Source organism: Crocodylus porosus, unplaced genomic scaffold, assembly GCF_001723895.1.
Source record: "Crocodylus porosus isolate Cpor-Errol unplaced genomic scaffold, CroPor_comp1, whole genome shotgun sequence".
In the NCBI taxonomy this organism is placed as follows: domain Eukaryota; kingdom Metazoa; phylum Chordata; order Crocodylia; family Crocodylidae; genus Crocodylus; species Crocodylus porosus.
In genome coordinates, this window is record NW_017728910.1 from 22,235,705 (window position 1) to 22,255,802 (window position 20,098).

Genomic DNA, 20,098 nt, shown 5'->3' on the forward strand with positions numbered 1-20,098 from the left:
CAGGCTCAGGGAGGCCCCCCCGGCTCCTCCTCTGATGCGCACCTGGTTTGCAGGCGTCCCGTCCGCTCCCCGTAGTGTCATCTCCAACGTGAACGAGACTTCACTGGTGCTAGAGTGGAGCGAGCCCCGGGACACGGGTGGCCGGGATGACCTGCTCTACAATGTCATCTGCAAGAAATGCAGTGTGGAGCGCCGGCTCTGCACCCGCTGCGACGACAATGTGGAGTTTGTGCCCCGCCAGCTCGGCCTCACCGAGCGCCACATCTACATCAGCAACCTCCTGGCACACACCCAGTACACCTTCGAGGTCCAGGCCGTCAACGGCGTGTCCAGCAAGAGCCCCTATTCCCCCCAGTTCGCCTCGGTCAACATCACCACCAATCAGGCAGGTCAGTGCACGGGGTCACGGCAGGGAATGTCTCTCCAGCAGCGTGGGGCTCCCTGCTGGAAGTCTCCTTTGTGCCCTACTGCCGGCTTAGAGTGCCTGCATCTAATCCCCTGGGTAAATTTCTCCCTGCATTTGAAGACGTGTCCCTGGAGAGAAGAAGATCAAAACTCCATGCAAACTGACTGGGGGGGTAGCTGGGGGATGCTCCAGGGATGCAAGGGCTCTAATCCCCGCGCATTGTCTACCCACAAAGGCAGAGATGGGTCCAGGGAAATTCAGCCCTGCCCAGTACTTCAACGGAGCTGCTTGGTGAACTTTTCCTTCAGCCCTGGGCTGCCCAGCGGCTGCCACCCTTGTTCTTCACGGGTCTAGTCTGGGGCAGAGGGTGGAGCTGAGGCAGGTGGGAGGAGGGGAAAGTGGCTCCCTGCCTGTGGGTGAGGCCCGGCTTGGGCTGGGGTTTGGAAGCATCTCCCATTGGCTGCTTCCCAGTGCCGCCTTGGCAGAGTGCAAGCTCAGCTGGAATCGGCTGGGATCCTGCTCTCCTGAAGGAGCTGCTGTCACGAGGCCCTCGGGAGCTGGCTGGAGCTGCCCGGTCCCCAGCTTCCTTACCCAGAAAGCAGCTCCCAGGGCATCTGGGTAGGATGGGAGCCCTGGGTGTCCTTCAGGCTGGCCCGGGGCTGCAGTGGAAGGGGATGGCTCTGGGTGGCCTGGCAGTGGGTGGGTCTCGCTTGCTGTCCGACTTGGAGCATGGAATAGGTGGATGCACCTGGGCCAAGCCTCAGTCAGAGAAAACTTGTGTTGCTGGTTGATTGAGGGGTGCAGTCTTTTGTGTAGGGGAAATGTGTGGCTGAAGACATGTCCCCAGCTACCCTGGGTGGAGCACAAGGCTAACCCAAGCCACTCCTTGGCACATATCTCTTCTTTGTTTTATAGCCCCCTCGGCTGTTCCCACAATGCATCTGCACAGCAGCACTGGCAACAGCATGACACTCTCTTGGGCCCCTCCGGAGAGACCCAATGGGATCATCCTGGACTATGAAATCAAGTACTTTGAGAAGGTAAGGCAGAGCCCAGCCTCTTCTGCCTCCTCCGCCTGCTGACTGGGCCTTGCTGGAGGAGGGTGTGTGTGTCCAAGTCTGCTGTGGCGGAGAGCAGGGGAGTGGGTCCATGAGACTGTGAGGGCCAGATAACATCACAGCAGTGACCCCCCAACTTCCTCGCTGCCCCACAGCAGGGCCAAAGCGATGGCATCGCCAACACCGTCACCAGCCAGAAGAACATGGTGCGCCTGGACGGTCTGAAGGCCAACGCACTTTACACCGTGCAGGTCCGTGCACGCACCGTCGCTGGCTACGGTCTGTACAGCCTCCCTACTGAGTTCCAGACATCTGCAGAGGACGGTAGGCACCAGGGCTTGGAGTTCCCTCTTCCTCCTTCCCCTCCTTCCTGCTAACCACCTCGCTCTGATCTGCCTCCCTTCTCCCCTGCAGGCTCCAGCGGGAAGAGCTTCCAGGAGCTGCCCCTCATCGTGGGGTCAGCCACCGCCGGGCTGGTGTTCATCATTGTCGTGGTGGTGATTGCTATTGTCTGCTTCAGGTACTGGCTGGGCTTCCCCCAGAGCTGTCAGGGAGGCAGGGCTTCCTCCCTGAGGCTCTCAGCAACTTGACAGGTGGTTCTCTGTGCTCCAAAGGGAGCAGACACGTGCATAAAAGGGTCTCCCCAGCAGAGGGGTCCTAGAGCGCTCTAGGGTGACATGCTTGGGCATGGAGTGTGCCTACACGGGGCACTGCTGGAACCCTCCCCACCGCACTTCAGCCACCGTCTCCCTGGGCACATCCCAGCCCAGAGCTTTTGGCTGGGTACAAGCCCGTAGGGGGACTCTTAGCAGAACGTTGGCAGAGCAGGTGCCTCTCCCCAGCCCTGGGGCAGAACGATCTTGCTGCTCCTGCTTGCCCTGGCTGGGCTGCAGTCCTAGGGCTGAAGGAGAAGGAGCTTGGCAGCATAGAAGATGCTTTAATCCCACTGGGTGCCGCAGCTGAGTGTCTGTTTGGTGGCAAGTCCCAAAGCAGGCAGCAGTCATCTTGATGCCTGGCACGACTGATGGGGTCTTCTTGTCTCCTTGGGGCAGGAAGCAGCGGAGCAGCACGGACCCGGAGTACACAGAAAAACTGCAGCAGTATGGTAAGCGCGATTCTCAGGCCTTCCTTCACACTTCCCCACCCCGCGCACACTACAATACACTTTGTACACTTCTGCAGGGGTGTCAGGGAGCAAGGCTTGGCCCTGACACCCCTGCAGAAAAGGGCACTAGGGCATGAGACCGGGCAGTGTGCATGTCCATGCCACAGAGAGATGAGGAGCGGTGGTGCCTCTGACTCAGGCCAGGGGATGGCCTTGGCATCAGCGTGGAGGTCTGCACCCCAAGGCACTCTCCTGTGGTATCACAAGGAGAAAGGAGTAGTGCCTCCGGTTCTGTGCCTCTCCCCTGTGCTGGCCCTGACCTGCTCTGTCCTTACAGTCACTCCTGGGATGAAGGTCTACATCGACCCCTTCACCTATGAGGATCCCAATGAGGCTGTCCGGGAATTCGCCAAGGAGATCGACATCTCCTGCGTCAAGATCGAGGAGGTGATTGGAGCAGGTGAGTCAGTGTCCCTTCTCTCATCCCCTGACTGGATGCAGCCGGAGCCACGTGGGCTGCTGGCAGCTGCTTTTAGTTGATAATGGTGCCGCTGTCCATCCTGCGCAGGGGAGTTTGGCGAGGTATGCCGGGGCCGCCTGAAACTGCCGGGTCGTCGCGAGATCTTTGTGGCCATCAAGACTCTGAAGGTGGGTTACACGGAGCGACAACGCCGGGACTTCCTGAGCGAGGCCAGCATCATGGGGCAGTTCGATCACCCCAACATCATCCATCTGGAGGGCGTAGTGACCAAGAGCCGGCCCGTCATGATCATCACAGAGTTCATGGAGAACTGCGCCCTTGACTCCTTCCTCCGGGTGAGGCTCGTACTGGCCCAGACCCGTGTCCAGGGGTCATCGGAGGCTTACGGGGAGAGGAGGCAGGGGCCCTTGGGCAACTTCTGGCCTTCACTCAGGCCAGGGTCGGAAGAGGCTGGGACCCTTGGGCCACTCCTCAGCATCACTCAGGCCATGCTCCATCAGGCATGTGCTTCCCCAATGTCCCCAGAGTAGCTGTTCCCATGTTTGTGCCTAGGGGCAGGGGCTCTTTCAGAGGAGCGCAGCAGGGTGCAGGCTGGGGGGATCTTACAGAGGAAGAGGGCAGCAGCATGTTAGTGTCTTCTGCTTTAGAAAATCATAGCGTGCCAGGGTGGGAAGGGACCTCAAGGGTCATCTAGTCCAGCCCCTTAAGCCCTCCTAGACAGACACCTGCCTGACCTCTCTGGCCAACTGAACTGAAGGGGTTCACAGCCCTCTGCCATCCATTGCAAGGACCAGGCACTCTCCCCAGAGGTGCCCTCTGACCTATGGCCTTCCCTTGCTGGCAGCTGAACGATGGACAGTTCACAGTGATCCAGCTGGTAGGGATGCTGCGGGGCATCGCAGCTGGCATGAAGTACCTCTCTGAGATGAACTATGTGCACCGGGACCTGGCCGCCCGTAACATCCTGGTTAACAGCAACTTGGTGTGCAAAGTGTCGGACTTTGGGCTCTCGCGCTTCCTGGAGGATGACCCCGCTGACCCCACCTACACCAGCTCACTGGTATGGGAGTTTCTCTTTGGCATCCGCTGGCCTGCCCTGCTTCAGGGGGGCAGGGGAGAGTTAATAACCCCCAAGGACGGGGGCTGTGGGGAACCCCCAAGGTAGGCACTAAATAAAGGAGTCAAGCGTGTCTTCCCACAGGGTGGTAAGATCCCGATCCGGTGGACGGCCCCTGAAGCCATCGCCTACCGCAAGTTCACTTCAGCCAGCGACGTGTGGAGCTACGGCATTGTCATGTGGGAGGTGATGTCGTACGGGGAGCGGCCGTACTGGGACATGTCCAACCAGGATGTAAGTTATACTGGCGGAGGGGCAAGCGGGAGGGAAGTGGGGAGGAGATCCTGGGGTGGTCACGGTGACTTTTATGCCTGTGCTCTGCATCCGGCAGGTGATCAACGCTGTGGAGCAGGACTACCGCCTGCCGCCACCCATGGACTGCCCCACTGCTCTGCACCAGCTCATGTTGGACTGCTGGGTGCGCGACCGCAACCTCCGGCCCAAGTTTGCCCAGATTGTGAACACGCTGGACAAGCTGATCCGAAACGCAGCCAGCTTGAAGGTCATCACCAGCGTCCAGTCGGGGTCAGTGCCCTGCTCACCCCTCTCCCATCCCCACCTTGCTTCCGTGCTGGCCCAGACAGGCCTCACATCACACAGCCCTTCCCACGGGTGGAGGGTACCAAGGAGCTTGGGGGGGACTGAAGAAAGATGGAGGTCAGGAGTCTAAGTATAGATGGTTGGTGGGGCAGAAGCGTCCTCCTGTGCTCATGTAGTGCAAGCCAGAAGCCTTCCCTCCCATCCTGCCCTCTGACTTAAGCACCTGACATTACCTGTGAGCTCTCTCATCCCCACAGCGTGTCCCAGCCACTCCTGGACCGCACGGTCCCAGATTACACCACCTTCACCACTGTGGGTGACTGGCTGGACGCCATCAAAATGGGACGGTACAAGGAGAACTTTGTCAACGCCGGCTTCGCCTCCTTCGACCTGGTGGCGCAGATGACAGCAGAGTGAGTGGAGGCGTGTGGGCGGCTGGGAGGGCGGCCAGCTCCTCCCACCCTAGCATGGCCGGGCAACTAGGCAGGAGTGGCAAACGGTTCAGGACTTCCTCCCCTCCACAGAGTGGGAAAGCTCCTGCATCCCAGCTCTCACAACTAAGTAGCTCGTAGCTCGCCACAGGCAACAGGGGTTGGGATCAGAGGTGGGTCATGGGGAGTCAGAAGTGAAGGGAGCCACGAAGTTGACCAACTGTTTTGAAGACATGGTAAATAACTCCTGCTGCCATGTTCTGGGCCCCAGTGAACTGGGGAGTCCTCCCCAGTCTGCTGCAGAGGGAGGGAACAGCTGAGGGGGTGAGGCCCTAACTCCCATAGCTCAGCCTAGGGCTGCCCAGCGAGCACGTACCCTTATTCACCGCCTTCTCTCGTTCTTGCAGAGACCTGCTCAGGATAGGGGTGACGCTGGCGGGCCATCAGAAGAAGATCCTCAGCAGCATTCAGGACATGAGGCTGCAAATGAACCAGACGCTCCCAGTCCAGGTTTGACCGTGGCGAACTCTGGGATCAGAACGGACTGGAGGGAATCCTAAGGTTCCAGTTTGCGGTGCAGCCCGGCTTCCCGTTTTCCCCTTTGCGTGGAGCTCCTTGGCCTCCGACAGCCGTGCAGGATGGGACGTCCTGCCCCGAATCCCGAGGCGCTCGGGCCAAGAGGGAGACCAGCGGTTTGGTTTGGGTTTGGAATAGTGAGCCGGCGAGGCGCGGAGTCTTCATATTGAAGATGGATTATGGGACAGAGACCTCGCCCCCCTCTCCCCGTCCCGTCCCCACACCAGCGGCGCCAAGGGTCCGAGAGATGCTCTGCTGCTTGGATTTCCTTCACCCCGAGGTCACAAACTTTTGCTGACCCTGAAGTTCATCCAGAAAGGCCTGTGGGGACACGGCAACATGAGCTGGCCCTTTCTCATGCTCTTGGCCCAGCCTGGAAGCGGTGAAGGGGGGTGCGGGGTTCCACGCTAAAGGAACAACGGAGCTGAAGGAACAGCGGTCCCCCGCGGGGGCCCAGCCTGGCTTTCGCCTGTGCAGCCCAGACAATCATGTTCCCTCTTGCCGGCGCGGATCTGCACTGGAATGTGTCTGAAGCGGGGGGGTCGGCCCGTCTTGGCTCTGGCCTCCTGAACCCGAATCCAGTGAGATTTACTATGCAGGGAGTTGGAAGGCCCAACTCCGGAGCTCTCGTCCCTCGTGGCTTCCGCGGCCAGATCCGGACGGCAGAGGAAGGCCTTGGGCACCAGTTTGCACAGGGCCGCGAGGCAGCCGCGCGGGCTCCTGCCCCGGGGGGGAGCTGGGAGAGACGGGAGGGGGAGGGAAGGCCAAGCTGACTTGGAGAGCCTCTTTTTATGCAGAAGGAGCAGGTCCTGTCAGAGCGCCGTCTCGCCAGCACCTCTCCTGACACACGCTGTGATTTGCTGCCAAAAGACTTTTCTTCCCGCCCCTCTCCCCCCTTCTTTCTCTCTTTCTCTCTGCTGTTTCTCGGACGCGAACAGCCTCTCGAGCAGTGGGAGGGACCCCTATCCATGTGTGTGCGTGCGTGAGTGCTTGTGTACTGGCCGTCTGGACTGTGAGAGGGGGCGTGGGCAGATTAAAGGCAATAAGGATTTTACTTGAGTTTCCTTCGCTCAATCGGTCTCCCCCCACCGCTGTCTAGGACCTGCGAGGTACCAGCTCCTGCCTTCCTCTGGACGGGGCTTGGCCCCCTCCTTCTGGTGGTCTCCCCTCCAGTCTGTAAATACTGCAGGAGGCTGGCACGAGGGCTGGCTTTTCTCCCCGAGCCCCCCGACCTGCACAGCATGCCACGTTGGTCCTGTGGGGTCATGCCCACAGACCCCACCAGCTGCTCCCCTGCCCGCAGCGCTGGCTAGGCAGCTTTTCCCTACAGAGGCACCTGATCCATGCCAGGAGAGAGCAGGGTTGTGCTCGCCAGCCCCGTGGGGGAAGGAAGTAGCAGGAAGTGGGGCTCAGGCTTGGTCCGGGCTGAGCCCCAAAGAGATGCATGTAGTGCAATATAAGCAGCTGTTTGCTGACCCCCCCACCCATGCTGAGACCAATGGGGGAGCATGCCCGGTGAGGCAGAGGCAGGCCGCAGCTGCCACTGGAGAGCCCGAGGAGGGTGCTCTGTTGCTAGTGCCAGGAGCCCTGTGTCGTAGGCCCCAGCCCAAACTTGAGCTGAGAGCAGCCAGGCTGATTGAGCTCGCTCAGGCATGAGTTGGGCCGTAGTCTCGCAGCCGCTCACGTGGCTAGCCCTCTTGCTTACGTGTTTCCCCTGGGCTCCACCAGACCCCCTCACCCCCGTCTCTCCCGTCATTTGCAAACATCAGTCCGCCAGCATCCCGGCATTGCCTTGGGGCTGCTTCCCCGTCTTAACGAAGGAGCAGGCCCAGGCGGAGGGTTGCAACGGCCCGCACCCATGAGTCACCCACAGGGTTTGTGCCTGATGCTTGGCCACCTCCCAGAAAATGACAGCTGCCAAGATGGCAGCTGGAGGGATGGTGACTTCACGCCCGGGAGACAGGGCCGGGAGCTTTGAGGTCAGTGACCTTTTAGGATGCAAAGCTTTGCCTGGCAGGCTGAGCGGGAGCCTCCCGGCGCTGCCCGAGCCCCACGAGCGCAGCCGTTAGGTGGCTCGCGCTGCGTGCGCACGCCGCTCCTTGCAGGCGGGTACTCTGCGCCCTTCCGTCTCTGAGCAGCCAGCCTCAAGCCCACCACTCGCCTCACCCGGCACTGGGGGCCGCGAGCTGCTGCTCTGCCTCTTGCTGGGAACTCACGGCCTGGCTCCCATGCTCTCGTGCCCTAACCTTGGCCTCATTGCCGAGGCAAGACGATCCTCAAGCCGTCCTTGGGAAAATTGTTCCTCCCATTGCTGCCAGGCCTAGCCCTTCGCTGTGGGCGCCAGTGGTCCAGCTGAGCTCTGGTTTCTCTGCACTTCTCTTCGCACCCGTTTTAGCCTGGCGGATCCTCTGGGTCTGGTGACTTAAGTAACTAGATGTGCTGCAGGTCTCTTTTCTGTGCAAGACAGAAACTCCTGGATCTTCCTTGTACCTTGGCGCACCTTTGCAGACGGTTCTGCTCTGAGCTCTTCCCCATGCGTCTCAAACAGATTGAGGCTTGGATCGGGGCCTAACAGCCCAGTTGCTTGGCTCATCTTGTGCCTGCCCTTTCCAGATTTCTTGCCTTCTGATAAACTGCATGCTCCAGCCCTCAGCCTGCCTTGCTTTGCCTTTCTCTTGGTGCTCTGTTAGCCTTTAAGCCTCTTCTCCCATCAGTCAGCCAGGTGGTTGGCATCCAGCCTTTCTGAGCCAGCTCTAGCCCCACTGCCTTTCCCTAGAGATCCAGACGCGTGGGTCTCAGTCCAAAGCCGAGTCCTGAATTGGTACTTGAAGAGGGGTGGGAAAGGTCCATCTCCCTGGTACGATGCCGCCGCTGTGACTTTGGTCAGGGTACGCTGGGTGGCACACCGCACGTGCCCGTGTAATTTGGGGGGTGGCTTTTTTTTTTTTTTAACTCGAACCCCAGCGCTCCTTCCCTCGGGGTGTCTGTGCTGGACCCTCTGCAGTACCAACCAGGCCTTGCTGTCGGGGGGGGCGACAGCTCGCTCGGGACCCAGCATTTTTCTCCCCCGCGGCTGGTCTGGGAGAGATGGATGCTGCAGGGCTTCAGTGGAGGAGGGTACCTGCTGCGGGGAAGCCCGGTGTTGCCTAGCAACGGGCTTCCCGGCAGCATCCATCAGCATGTGGCACGGTGCTGGCCCTCTCCAAGATGGTGTGGAGCATGCCCCCCGCTCCATCCCCATCCCATCCAGTCGGGCGCTCTGCCCCGGGAGGAGGAACTGAAGCCCCGTGGTACTGCACTTTGCTGCTGGCACACACAGCTTGGCTTTGTCCCTTTTGCTTCCAGGTGCTCCAGCACCAGCTGCTTCGGCAATTAGGCAGGCGCTCACAGGTCTTGGATCTTCCCCTGCATCTCCTCTCTCTGGGAGCGGGTGCTGTTTGCCGCTTCCCGGTTCAAAGCACTTGCCTGTCCTCGGTGTTTTTGGAAGTCCGCACCGCAGGCGGCGAAACAGCTTTTGCTTGCTCGTCCACGAGCCGGGGGGAATTCAGGTGGAAGAGGCAGGTAAACACTGGGAGGAAAACCAACAGCACGCCCACGTGGGGTTTCCAGGCAGCCGTAAGTGGTAGCAAGCCACTGTTGGAGTACAAGTCGGCACCATACCCCCAGCATAGGATGCTCTAGCAGATATGGGGGATGCAGGGACCTGAAATCCTCCTGCCTGCAGGAAGGCAACGGGGGGTGGGGGCGAGAAGTGAAGGCCTTCAGAGCTGTGGGGCACCTGTCTGGGGGACCCCCAAGGGCAGAGTGACAAGGGGGTGTGGGAAAAGCTGCATCCAGAGGTGCTGGCAGCTTTTCGCATGCACTGCTTTTTCACCGTGCCCTCTGCTCCCGCTCTGTTTGCCTTCTTGCTCCCATACCCCCTTGCTGGCGTCTCCCAGCTGCGTGGCGCCATGTGTTGCTCTGCATCCAGTCTCCGTGGCACAGACCATGGTAATGCTTTCCCTGGTGCCTGGCAGTTCCTCTCTCCAGAGATGCCACAAGCACTGACCCATATCCCTGCCCCCTGCCTTTCCCCCAATCCTGCTGTTGCCTTTCTTTGCTCCACTGAGGCTTGCATGGGCCGAGCGGTCTCAGTGCTGCTGTCTCCAGACTCCTGCCTTCTCTCCGGTTCTCTTTCCTGGGTGGCAGCGCCCTCCCTTGCAGAGCCAGTGCTACCACCTCTCCGCCTGGCCCCTTCATTCTTCTGTCCATGGGCCCGTTCTCTTTTCTGGTCAACGCGCTGTGGGCAGGAGGCCTTGTAGGCACCCTCTGCATTCAGGTCAACCCCTTCTCTTGGGATTAGCATTTGTGCCCGAGGTTGGCCCAGGTGATATATTCAAAGTCCCTTGCGGCCCTGTGATACTGCGATTCTTCCCCCGTTGCTGCAGCCAGCAGCTCTGTGTTCAGCCCCTTTGCCCCCATGCTCTCCTGGAGCCTCTTGGAGTTGGCTGGGCAGTGAATCACCTTGCTCCTGGGTTCACTCAGACCCTCTCCTCCCCTCACCTCCAGAACAAGCCCGGTGCTTCCCCTGTGCACTCCTCTCTTTGCCACGGACTGTGCTTGCTCCTTTTAATGAACTAGACAGAAATCACTTGCTCCCAGAGGCTCGAAAAGAAAATAAGCAGCCCAGCCCTGTTCCTCTTCTGCTAAATAGCCTGTGAGCTCACCTGCTTCAGAGGGGGGCTGTGGTCTAAGCTGGGGAGCAAGTACCCCAAGCTTATGGGAGAGCATCTTATCCCTACCTGGTACCCAGTGGAAGCTGTTAGGTAGGTGGATGCCATCCTTCAGAGCCAGGCTTGCCCCTTGGGGAAGGCATGAGGAGGTTGGACTCTTATTTCCCAGACTACGGGCTGTTTCTCCCTTAGCTTCGTGTCCTGGTACCCAGCAGGCACTCAGCCCTGCCCACATGCCCCCGGGCAGCCCCATCCCTGCACAGCTTGGTTTGCACCTACTTTGGCTCAGCGGCGGTCGCCCCGGGCGGCGGTGTCTCACCCCAGCTGGTTCTCATGTACTGTACCTGCCACCGTTTTTTTATATATATATATTGAGATGTATTTAATGGTGAAAGGAGAAAAAAAGACAAAAAAAGAAATGATGCAATCGTGCATTTGTAGAAATATTTTTTAAAGAAATACTTTTTTCAATTAAATTATTTAAGAAATTTTATGGAGCTCTTTGCTTGCCGGTGTGGTCCTTGCCGGGCTGCTGTGCGGGTTGTGGTGCGGAGCTTGGCGCTGGGGGGCCGAGGGTGCAGTTGCCGTGCTGGGGTACACTGCTTGCTGGGGCGGTGCTCGCCTCTTCCTGACGTGCATTGGCCATTTCACGTGGGACCTGCTGGATGCTTGATGCCCATTGCGGAGAGGGATGGGCCGTGTTGCAGAGGTGCCCAGATGTGTACTGCAGGGGTTGGCACACGTTTCCAGAGCAGCTTCCACCCCAGCCCTCCCTGTTCTCCATGGGCTGCTCTCTCATGTCCCCCTACCACCGGCTTCACTTATGCCAAGTGCCACCACTCTTAATGGCAACAGGGAGCAGCAAAAGGGACACAGGCCAAGAAAGCAGCCCTTGGCATAGAGCAGGGAGGGCTGGGGTAGCAGCAGGCAGCATGGCGCAGGGTGGAGAAAGTGCCCCCACTGCTACAAGCTGCCACAGACCAGCTCTGTCATGCAGTTGCTGACCCCGGCGTACCGCATTCAGCAGCAAGTTGCTGAGTTGCCCGGGTTTGCAGCATTGGGAATACAGCCTTGGTGCCCCCATACCGAAACCCTTCCAGCGCCTAGTCCCCCCTCCTGCCTCTGCCACCCCACTGCCCCCCAAAGCATTGCACCTTCGAGTTGCCCCCCTTGGCCACGGTGCGGCCGGCGCAGTGTAGAAGAGAAATGCCTTGGCAGTGCCTGGGAGACACATCAGCACAGCCTCGGCCCTGCTAGAGCAAAGCTGTCTTCAATTAGGGAAGGGCTGGATGCCTGCCTGTCCAAAGCCTCTAAAATGGCTCCCAGCCCTGTGTATGCAGCGTATCGGTCCCGGCTGCGAGGAGTGGAGGGTCTCTGCTCGACCCTTGCAGCTGTTGAGTGCCACATGGTTGCCCTCGCCCGTGGGCCGGAGTGGGCCTGGGGGCTGCTCGGGACCCCTCTCCTCGGCCTAGAGCAGGTGGATGGGGTCGAACGTGCCCGTGGCAGGGGCTGCAGAGAGGCAGCTGCCTGATGCGCCGAGCTGCTCCGGCCCTGGGGCCGGCCTTGGTTCAGCTGCCTCGAGTAACCCAAGGAGCTCGAAGTCGGATCCCGCCCTCCGCCTTGACAAGGAAGATGGATGGAGGGACCGAGGAAGAGGCTCTTGCAGGCGTGGGGCCTGTCTCAGGGCCGGGAACACCCCATGCTGCTTTCGGCTGCAGAACCGGTGATTTTTGTCTCAGCCTCAAGCCTCCACTCCCCGTGCTGCTGTCTCAGCCCATTAATCCCCGCAGCCCTGTTTCCATCACCTCTGCTCCAGCCCAGAGGAAGGCTGCCCCAGGGCCGTGACGGGGAGCAGAAGGGCGCAGCTCTGTGCCAAGCCGGGAGGACCGGGCTTGGGGCTGGGCCAGATGGGGACAACGACAATAAGCGGGACCAGGGGACCCCAGGGGCGCAGATGGCTTGGGCCTGGTCGTGGTTCTTGCCCGCTTGCATCTCTGGGAAAGAAAGGGGGGGTAGGGTCCTCCAGGGCCCTTGGCGGTCTCCAGGGCAGCACATCCCCCTTTCTACTCCCTGCTCGCCCTCCCTTCAGCCCTGGCAAAGAGCCTTTTGTCCCGCTGTTTTCCCCCCTTTTAATTCCTAACTAGGAGATTAAGGGAGAGACAAAGGCTCTGATTGTTTGTGGCGCTGGAGAGCCGGGAGCTGCTGGAAAGTTCGCTGGGGGGACAGGACAGACGTGGTCTCTCCAAACAAGCGGGGAGGGGAGGGTAGAGGCAGCTAAAGTGGGTGGCGGTGGCCTCTGGGCTGAGATTTGGGGCTGGGGAGGGGATGGCATCGCCTCCTGGCTGGAGCGGGGGGGAAGGTGGGGAGCCCGTTTTGCTGCCTTCCGGTGCAGGGCCCATAGGATGCACCTAGGGGCGCTTGTACGGGCTGGGTAGGGCTTCCCTTTGTTTCTGTTCACTGCAGGCGGGGAGTGTTGCTACCTGTGCCGTGCCTGAGCAACAGCCAGGGGTCTTGGGCCGGCAGCCAGCTGGGAGGGTTTGAGCCTGCCTGGCTGCTGGGGGAGGAGAGAGAGCTTCTCTTTGGAGGGCCGCAAGCCCCTAGCGAGGACAGGAATCGCCTCTAGGGCTGAGCGTGGCTGCGAACAGTGCAGCAGCCTGCGTCCTGCGGGGCCTGGAGCGAGGCGGAGGGACAGCTGGAGCTAGCCGGGGTGTGGGTGTTACCCCCCGGCTCTCGCCGGAGGTGTCCTGGGATCGCTAACGAGCGACCTCAGCTGGCGCGTGCCTTCCTCTTTGCAAGGAGCGGCATTTCGGTGGCGGCGAGAGGAAATGGAGCTGGAAAGCGCCTGCCCCCTGCGAGCAGTCCTGTCTCCGCTGTTTGTGTGGGGGGCCTGTCCTCGGCCGGCCGCAGCCTCTCCCTGGCCAGCTTCCAGCCCCAGGCCTGCCTTTCTAGGAACAGAGCGCCCAGCCGCGGCGTGCGAGCCAGACGCCTGCGCTCCCAAGGTGCCCTTCTTCCCGGCAGCCCCCCAGAGCTGCGTCTCGGGGCCTGCATGGCACGAGGTTAAGCTGGCTGCTGGGGCGGGCTGATGGCGCGAGCGAGGCCGGGGCTGTTGGAACATGCCTCCGAAGCCGCCCAGCCGCTTGGGCAATGTTTGTTGCATCTGCCTCGCCATCCTCTTAAAGGCACCGTTCCCCTGCGGGCCGCCAACACGGCCGAAGGTTGAGCTGGTTTCGTGGCTTCCCACACACCCGGGCTCTGACCACGCACCAGTTTCCAAACGGGGTGAGGCGGCATTGGCTAACAGCGCTCTGTGGCCACGTGGCACCTGGGGCGGAAGTGGGGCACTCGGTTAATACCCATGCATCGCCCCAGTTTCCAGGGGCCTGGTGCTGGCATTCAGCTCAGCTCTGTGAGGACGGGCACCGGAGCCAGTAAATCCAGTCCAGCTTCCTCCTGGGGGTTGTGCGCCCCATAACGCATGGGGGTCCCTAGGATGCGCTTGGGCGCTTTGGCCAAGGCAGTAGCGGCTGAGCCTGCTGCCCTGCCTGCACCCCTCGCCACGCCACTGGGCAGCCTGCCGGGCACGAGAGCAAGAGCAGATGGGGACAGGCTGGCTCAGGCCACAAGCGCCCCCCTGGGATGAGCGGGCCCCTGATGGGGCACAACCTTGGCTTCATGGTGGCAGCACGGAGAGGCCCATTCCTACTTCCACTGGCAACGCGTAGGGGGTGCACGCGGGTGCACATGCACCCCCTGGAAGCACCAGCCATGAAACCAGACACCTTGTTGCAGAAGCGCACTTCCGGTTTCACGGCTGGCTCGGCGATCGGCCGCCCCCAGACTCGGGAGACGCCCGTCACCCATGCATACCTCTGCGCTATGCGGTTGCGTGCCACTGCGTTTGCTGAGCCCGGCACTGTGCTCCCCGTCCCCCCACCCCTAGTGTGAGTAGATCCCCCCCATTAGCTCCTACCCCACGTGACTGCAATGCTCAGGTGCCTGGAAAACACGGCCCCGGCTACCAGATGCGGGGCCTTGCCGCCCCTCCTTGCTGCTGCAGTTCACTCCTCGCCTGGGAAGAGTCGGGCTTGGCCCTTCCTCGTTCCCACCCTAAGCCCTGGTGGCTCTTGGCTGCTGCTCCCTGGAGACGGGAGCTTAGCCGGGAATGTTCGAGCCTCTCCCTGCGTCCCTCCCCTGACAGGAGGAGGAAGATTTGGGATTAATTGGCCAAGTCTGTTGGCTTCTTGGCGCTCTCGCTGCTAACTCTTGGCTGACACTCCTGTGACTTGGCAGGGAAAGGCTCCAGCAACCATGTCAGCTGCCTGGGCCTACACAGCTGGAAAGAATCAGCCTTCAGCCCAGCTTAGGCCTCACCCCAAGAGAGGAGCTGCAACGAGAAGGGCTGGGCCAAGCCCAAGACATCCCAGGGCAAGGAAGCAAGGGCAGAGCAATCTGGGGAGCGGGGTTACTGAGCAAGGTCCTTAAAGCACTGGGGAGCACACACGCCCCAGTGCCTGCCCTGTCCCCACTGCCCCCTGCTTGCTCGCAACCCCAAGCCCCCCTGGTTTCCTCGCACACTGGCCCCCCGCCCAGGAGCTGCTGCTTCACAGGGAACCGAAAGGCCAGCGAGGCAGCCCGTGTGGTGGGACACCCACGAGCCCCTGGCCCTGCTCCTGTTTCCCATTAAGATTTATTGGTGATTTTTTTTTTTTTTTTACAGACCACTCGCAGCCTCCGTGAGCACGCCAGGACCCTACACGGCTCTTTCCCGTGGACTGCTCATCTCTCCCTCCCCACTCCGGTCCTGCCGGGGTGTTTGTATTGCGTTTGCATTTGCCACCAAAGCCTCATCCTCCGAGCGAGGCATCTGGGAGAGGCCTGGAAATCCCAGAGGTCCCTGCTGAGCGGGAGGGAAGGAAACGGGTGCCCCCGAGCCAGCAGTCACTGTGGCAGGGGCTCAGCAGGGAGTTCAAAGGGAAAGCATTTGAAGGCTTGGAAAAGGAGAGATGGAAAGGGGCTGGAGAAGCCGCCCCTGGAAGTATCCCAGCTCATCTCCATCTCATGCGTCTCGAGGACGGCCCTTGGGAGAACAGCAGAGCTGAGAAATTGCTGCATGGGAAAGGTCACGTTTGTGGGCTGCTTGGTGTGTGCATGGAAATGTTTTGGGTACAAGGACCCCCCCGAGCCCTCTTGCTGGAGGCGGATCAGGGTCTATATCTGGGTACCAGACCACCTCTGACATCCCTGTGACGCTCAACACGCTCGTACTCATCGACTACCCAAGCAGACGGCCAGGACCCGTCCTCCCAGACCTGCCCTGCTCGCGGGCACAGAAACCAGGTTCCTGACTAGGACGGGGCCTAGGAAAGGGTTACCCGGCAGCGCAGCCAACACACCTGCACTGTGTCAGAGCGGATGGGGTCGGGGGTGCTGGGAGTTAATGAGTATCATCTATTAGCCAAGGGCTGTTAGTCAGGAGAAAAGCTCGCAACGTGCCGGCACGGCCTCCATCACTGCGGTATGCGACGGAGGGGACAAACCTCCGAGGGGCTCTGGAAAGGGCTGCGGAAGCAAGGCTGGGCAAGGGGCTTCCTCCCCGCCCGGAGGTGCGTACTTGGGGGGGCAGCGGAGGCGCATCCCTGCGAAGGGAAGACGTGAGCCGCGCAGCTCTACCCCAAAATGCTTCCGAGCTGAGATCTTCTTTGGCAGCGCTCGGCGGCCGTGGAGGGTTCACTGCAAACGCACCGGCATTAATCATCCCCCTGCCTGTCTGCATTGTTTAAGGGAAAGATCTGACAGGGGACCGGGCCGAGAGGCAAAACACAGCTCTGGATTGCTAAACACGATTAGAGCCCAGCCGCCAACGGGGCGGCGCCTTTGAATCCCGGGTCGCTTCTCGGGGGCTCGGAGGCTGGCCCGGAAAAGAATCGCTGGTCAGACGAGAGGGGCCCGATCCCCCCAGGCCTCGCACCTGTGGCGTCCTCCGCAACCCCGGGGGAGGCACCTCTCCCGGTTTCCTTCGCAGCCCCCCTAACCGGCTGGTCTGCACGCCACGGTGCAGGGCCCGCTTTTCTCCAAGCAGTTCACCGTGGACGCCCAGGCCTCCAGATCCAGCGCACTGAGAGCCGGCCACGTCCACCCGCAGCTCCTTTGCCTGGGAGCAGCGTTTTGGTGGGGGGTGCTCGGGCTCCTAGCGCATTCGAATCCCTCGGAAGTTTCCCACAGTTTCCTCCGAGCCCAGACTAAACGAAATAACTTCGTCTCGTGTCCCCACCGTGCTGCTCGGCCCTTCTGCAGATCGCGGCTATATTTCATAATTAGCAACACCAGTTCCAGCATCGAGCCCCACTCCATGCTGCGGTTAACCCTGGGCCGAGTTCAGATTGATGATTTATTCCTCCTCTTTGCTTTCTGTCTGTAAGCGAGTTTCCAGCCCCCGCCTCTCACCCCCAGGCGACTTCATTCTTTAACAGCCGGTTGCAAGAGACTGGCTTTCTGAAAGTCCAAATCCATTATGTCAAGCAGTTTCCCTTGATCCTCCATATTGCAGGCAGGTTCAAAGTGGCCTAGTAGATTAGTGAGGAGCGATTTTCCTTTGCAGAAGCCGGCCCGGTGCGTCCCCAGCATATCGCGCTCACCGGAGTGCCTGATAAGTCCATATTTAATTAACCTTTCGACTAGTTGACCTGGCGCCAACGTAAGATGGACTGGCCTGAACTTCTCAAGATCACCCTAAGCGCATTTTCTGTGGTCACACGCAACCATGTGCTGCTGTCCGCTCTCCGGCACAGCTGCAGCTTTCAGCGGACGATGGCATACTCGTGCTGATAGCTCAGCCGCTTGCATCCAGATCTCTTGGCTGGACCACCCGGGCCTGGTGACTGGTGACTAGTTATTTTGCTATCAGGGTGGCCGTGCATCCCAGTTTGCTGGGGACCGGCCCAGATTTCAAAGGTCGGTCCCGGCCAGCGACAATTCAAACGAGGGTCCCAGGATGGCAGGGGCACAGGGCGCAGTCCGGCAAGGGGGCAGGGTGGCATGGTGCACCATACCTAGATGCCCTGGATGTCCCAAATTTCCTTATGGTCACCCTACTTATTGCCCCTTTCCTTTTGACACGTCAACCACGGACAGTGATTCCCCTAGAAAGGAAAAAGAAACAAGGATTTATCGACTCAGTCTCTCCTGGGGTGAAAACTGATGCAGGGAAAGGTTGTTTAGCATCGCCGCGATGCCCGTATCAGCTTTAATGGTTCCTTTCACTTCCTGGTTGTCCAGAGACTCCAGCCGTTCACCAGCTTTAAGGAGGAGTTCTTGCTTTCCTATTTTTCCTGCCAGGAGCTGGGCTTGCTCTTACTGGGCTTCTTTCGGCTGGAGCTCTGGTTTCTAAAGGGCTCCTGTCTGTCTCGAGTCGGGGTTTGTTCCTGGTTATTCATCCTTACTGGTTTTGTGTTTGTTTTTCTTATTCGTACCTTCCTGCTTCCTTGCCGGGGTAGGTGTGCTCACACCTCCCGGGGCCTCTGTTGTGGTTGCTTAAGCTGAAATTCTTCATTTTTGACTCGCCTCTTGGCTTGGAGTTTCCCTGTCCCGCAGCTGCGTCACCAGTGTTTGGGGTATGACACTGCCTTGCCAAATGCCAGCCTTTCCTGTCTTCTGGGTGACTCGGAGGGTTTCTGCTTGAGTCACCCCTGTGCCCGAGCCCGAGGGCAGGTTCCCCTCCTGCGGGCTCTGGCACGAGCTGTTCCCAAAAGCGATTATTGCAGATGTTGAGAACCGGCTTCTCCCACCCCCCAGCTCTTTTCATCCTCATGTGACATTCCCCAGTTTATGTGCCGGAAGTCGAAGTCGCCCGTTATTACCTTTTGTTAGCCTTTTGATCTGCCCCAAAATGGAGAGCTTCACATCCCCTCCCTGCTCCAGCCATGTAAAATACCTGGAGCTGATCAGATCCTCCCCGCTCCAAATTTCTCCTGCATGCCCTTCCTGGATCTTGTAGAGGCTCTTGTCAGGCTCCCAAAATGCAGGCAATTGTTTTACAGCCATGCATTATTCCTGGTTTGGATTCGGAGCCACTGGGCTGTGCTCCTTCCACGTTGGCAAGCTGTCCTTGGCAGCGGCGAGGGCTGGGAACTCGCTTTTCCAACCCACGAAAGCTGAGCGGCTCACGCGAGCCGTCGGTTCCAGCGCTGGGGCACCCTGAAGGCTACACGAGGCTCGCGCGGCATTTGGCAGCTCCGTCGCGTTGCTCCCATTACTCCAGCGCATGCACCGGGTCCCCCTCTGTCCAGTTGGCAAGCCTCCGGCACTGTTAAGCATCCACATACAGCGTGCGATAACAAGACCCCCCCGTGCCAAAGCAGCCCCTGCCCCCAGGCACCCCAGCCCTTGCAACCCTTTCATGCAATCCCCCGGCCTTCCACGATGCTTCCCACCAGCACAATACCAAGCGCTTTACAACATAGCATCCTGCCACATGAAAGAAGGGGGAAACTGAGGCCTGGAGCAGTAACTTGACCAAGGTTATTCAGCCGCCCCAAGCACAGAGAGCAGATCTCTTGAAACCCGGTGCCCTACCCACTAGGAAAGGCGGCTTCCCAGAAGGCCGGCGGGGACCAGCACTTGGAGAGCTGTGTGCGATAGACCTCAGCTACACAAGGCTGCTGCCTTGTGACTTCAGCTGGGTTATTTTTAACCCAATTTTTTAATGTGGTGCTAACCCCTGGGAGCACACTTCCTTGAGTGCAACAGAGGCTTATTGTGGTTTATCTTGAGCCTGTTCTTTGCCTGAAGCTCAACCGCAGTAACCTTGGCTGGGCTGGAAGCAGAGCGCCCACACAGCCTCTCGCCGTGGTCCCACGTGAGCCATCCCACCTGATGCTCCTTTAGAGGCAAGGCTGAAGGCTTTGCTCCCAGCATGGCTTGCAGGGGAGGCAAAGAAATCCTTTAAATCTGGCCCAGGTGAGCTGCTGGAGCCCCAGAGAGGCTGCTGCAGCTGAGGGCTGTTCTCCCGCTGGGGTAAGTCCCCTTGCTCTTGCCCCCGGGGACTGCGGCACCTTCTCCCCGGCGTGAAGTTTCGTTCCAGGCTGGGCTGCCCCTGTGCCCCCTGCCCTGGAGGCGTCGCGCCGCCTCTCTTCCGCCAGCGCAAGTGGCACAAAGGGTGGCTGCGGCTGGGACCCGAGGAGGCAAAGCTTTGGGCTGGGGGCTTTGTCTGTGTAGGCTGGGGTTGGGGGGAGATCTCCCCAAAATGTAGCTTCCCCTGAAGATCCGTGGTTCCCTCCCCCCAGCCCATGTCCCCATGAAGGGGCTGGTTGGAGACTTCTTCCTCTCCCCGTCGCAGCGCTGCAGCTGCCTGGGGCTGGGCCAGGCTCTGTCTGGCACCGGGAGGCCGCGGGGCTACGTGGCTGTCGTGCTTCAGCATGTCCTGTCCTGAGCTGCTGGGTGCAGCTGCTGCATTGCACGGCAGAGGCAGGGCAGGGGGTGCTGTGAGCGGCACATGCCCTGCGTGGGGCTGCCTGCTGCTGGAGGCTGGCAAAGCCCAGTCCAGCATGCCCTGAGCAGAGCAGGCCAGGCCACGGAAGGGTGCAACGTGCAAATGCTTGCCCCTCGCCTCGCCCAAGGGCTTTGGGCCGCAGTGCGCAGTGCGTGCCAGCCTGCAAGCACGTGCAGCTTGCCGCT

At 60.2% G+C, this 20,098-nt stretch overlaps 1 protein-coding gene across 2 annotated transcripts in view; it reads left to right on the plus strand.

Moving 5' to 3' along the window:
* EPHB3 (EPH receptor B3) overlaps nucleotides 1-9,298 on the plus strand; it is a 40,442-nt gene extending 31,144 nt beyond the window's left edge. Inside the window, exons 5-16 of one of the 2 annotated variants that reach the window (XM_019532803.1) lie at nucleotides 54-389; nucleotides 1,322-1,446; nucleotides 1,620-1,788; nucleotides 1,879-1,984; nucleotides 2,517-2,569; nucleotides 2,907-3,029; nucleotides 3,138-3,385; nucleotides 3,895-4,110; nucleotides 4,237-4,401; nucleotides 4,499-4,692; nucleotides 4,965-5,120; nucleotides 5,546-9,298. In XM_019532803.1, the coding sequence (XP_019388348.1) occupies nucleotides 54-389; nucleotides 1,322-1,446; nucleotides 1,620-1,788; nucleotides 1,879-1,984; nucleotides 2,517-2,569; nucleotides 2,907-3,029; nucleotides 3,138-3,385; nucleotides 3,895-4,110; nucleotides 4,237-4,401; nucleotides 4,499-4,692; nucleotides 4,965-5,120; nucleotides 5,546-5,654 (2,000 nt within the window). In that variant the 3' untranslated portion in view covers nucleotides 5,655-9,298. The remainder of the gene's footprint in view (nucleotides 1-53; nucleotides 390-1,321; nucleotides 1,447-1,619; nucleotides 1,789-1,878; nucleotides 1,985-2,516; nucleotides 2,570-2,906; nucleotides 3,030-3,137; nucleotides 3,386-3,894; nucleotides 4,111-4,236; nucleotides 4,402-4,498; nucleotides 4,693-4,964; nucleotides 5,121-5,545) is intronic. The other variant, XM_019532804.1, reaches the window with a different exon arrangement.
* The last annotated feature ends 10,800 nt before the right edge of the window (nucleotides 9,299-20,098 follow it).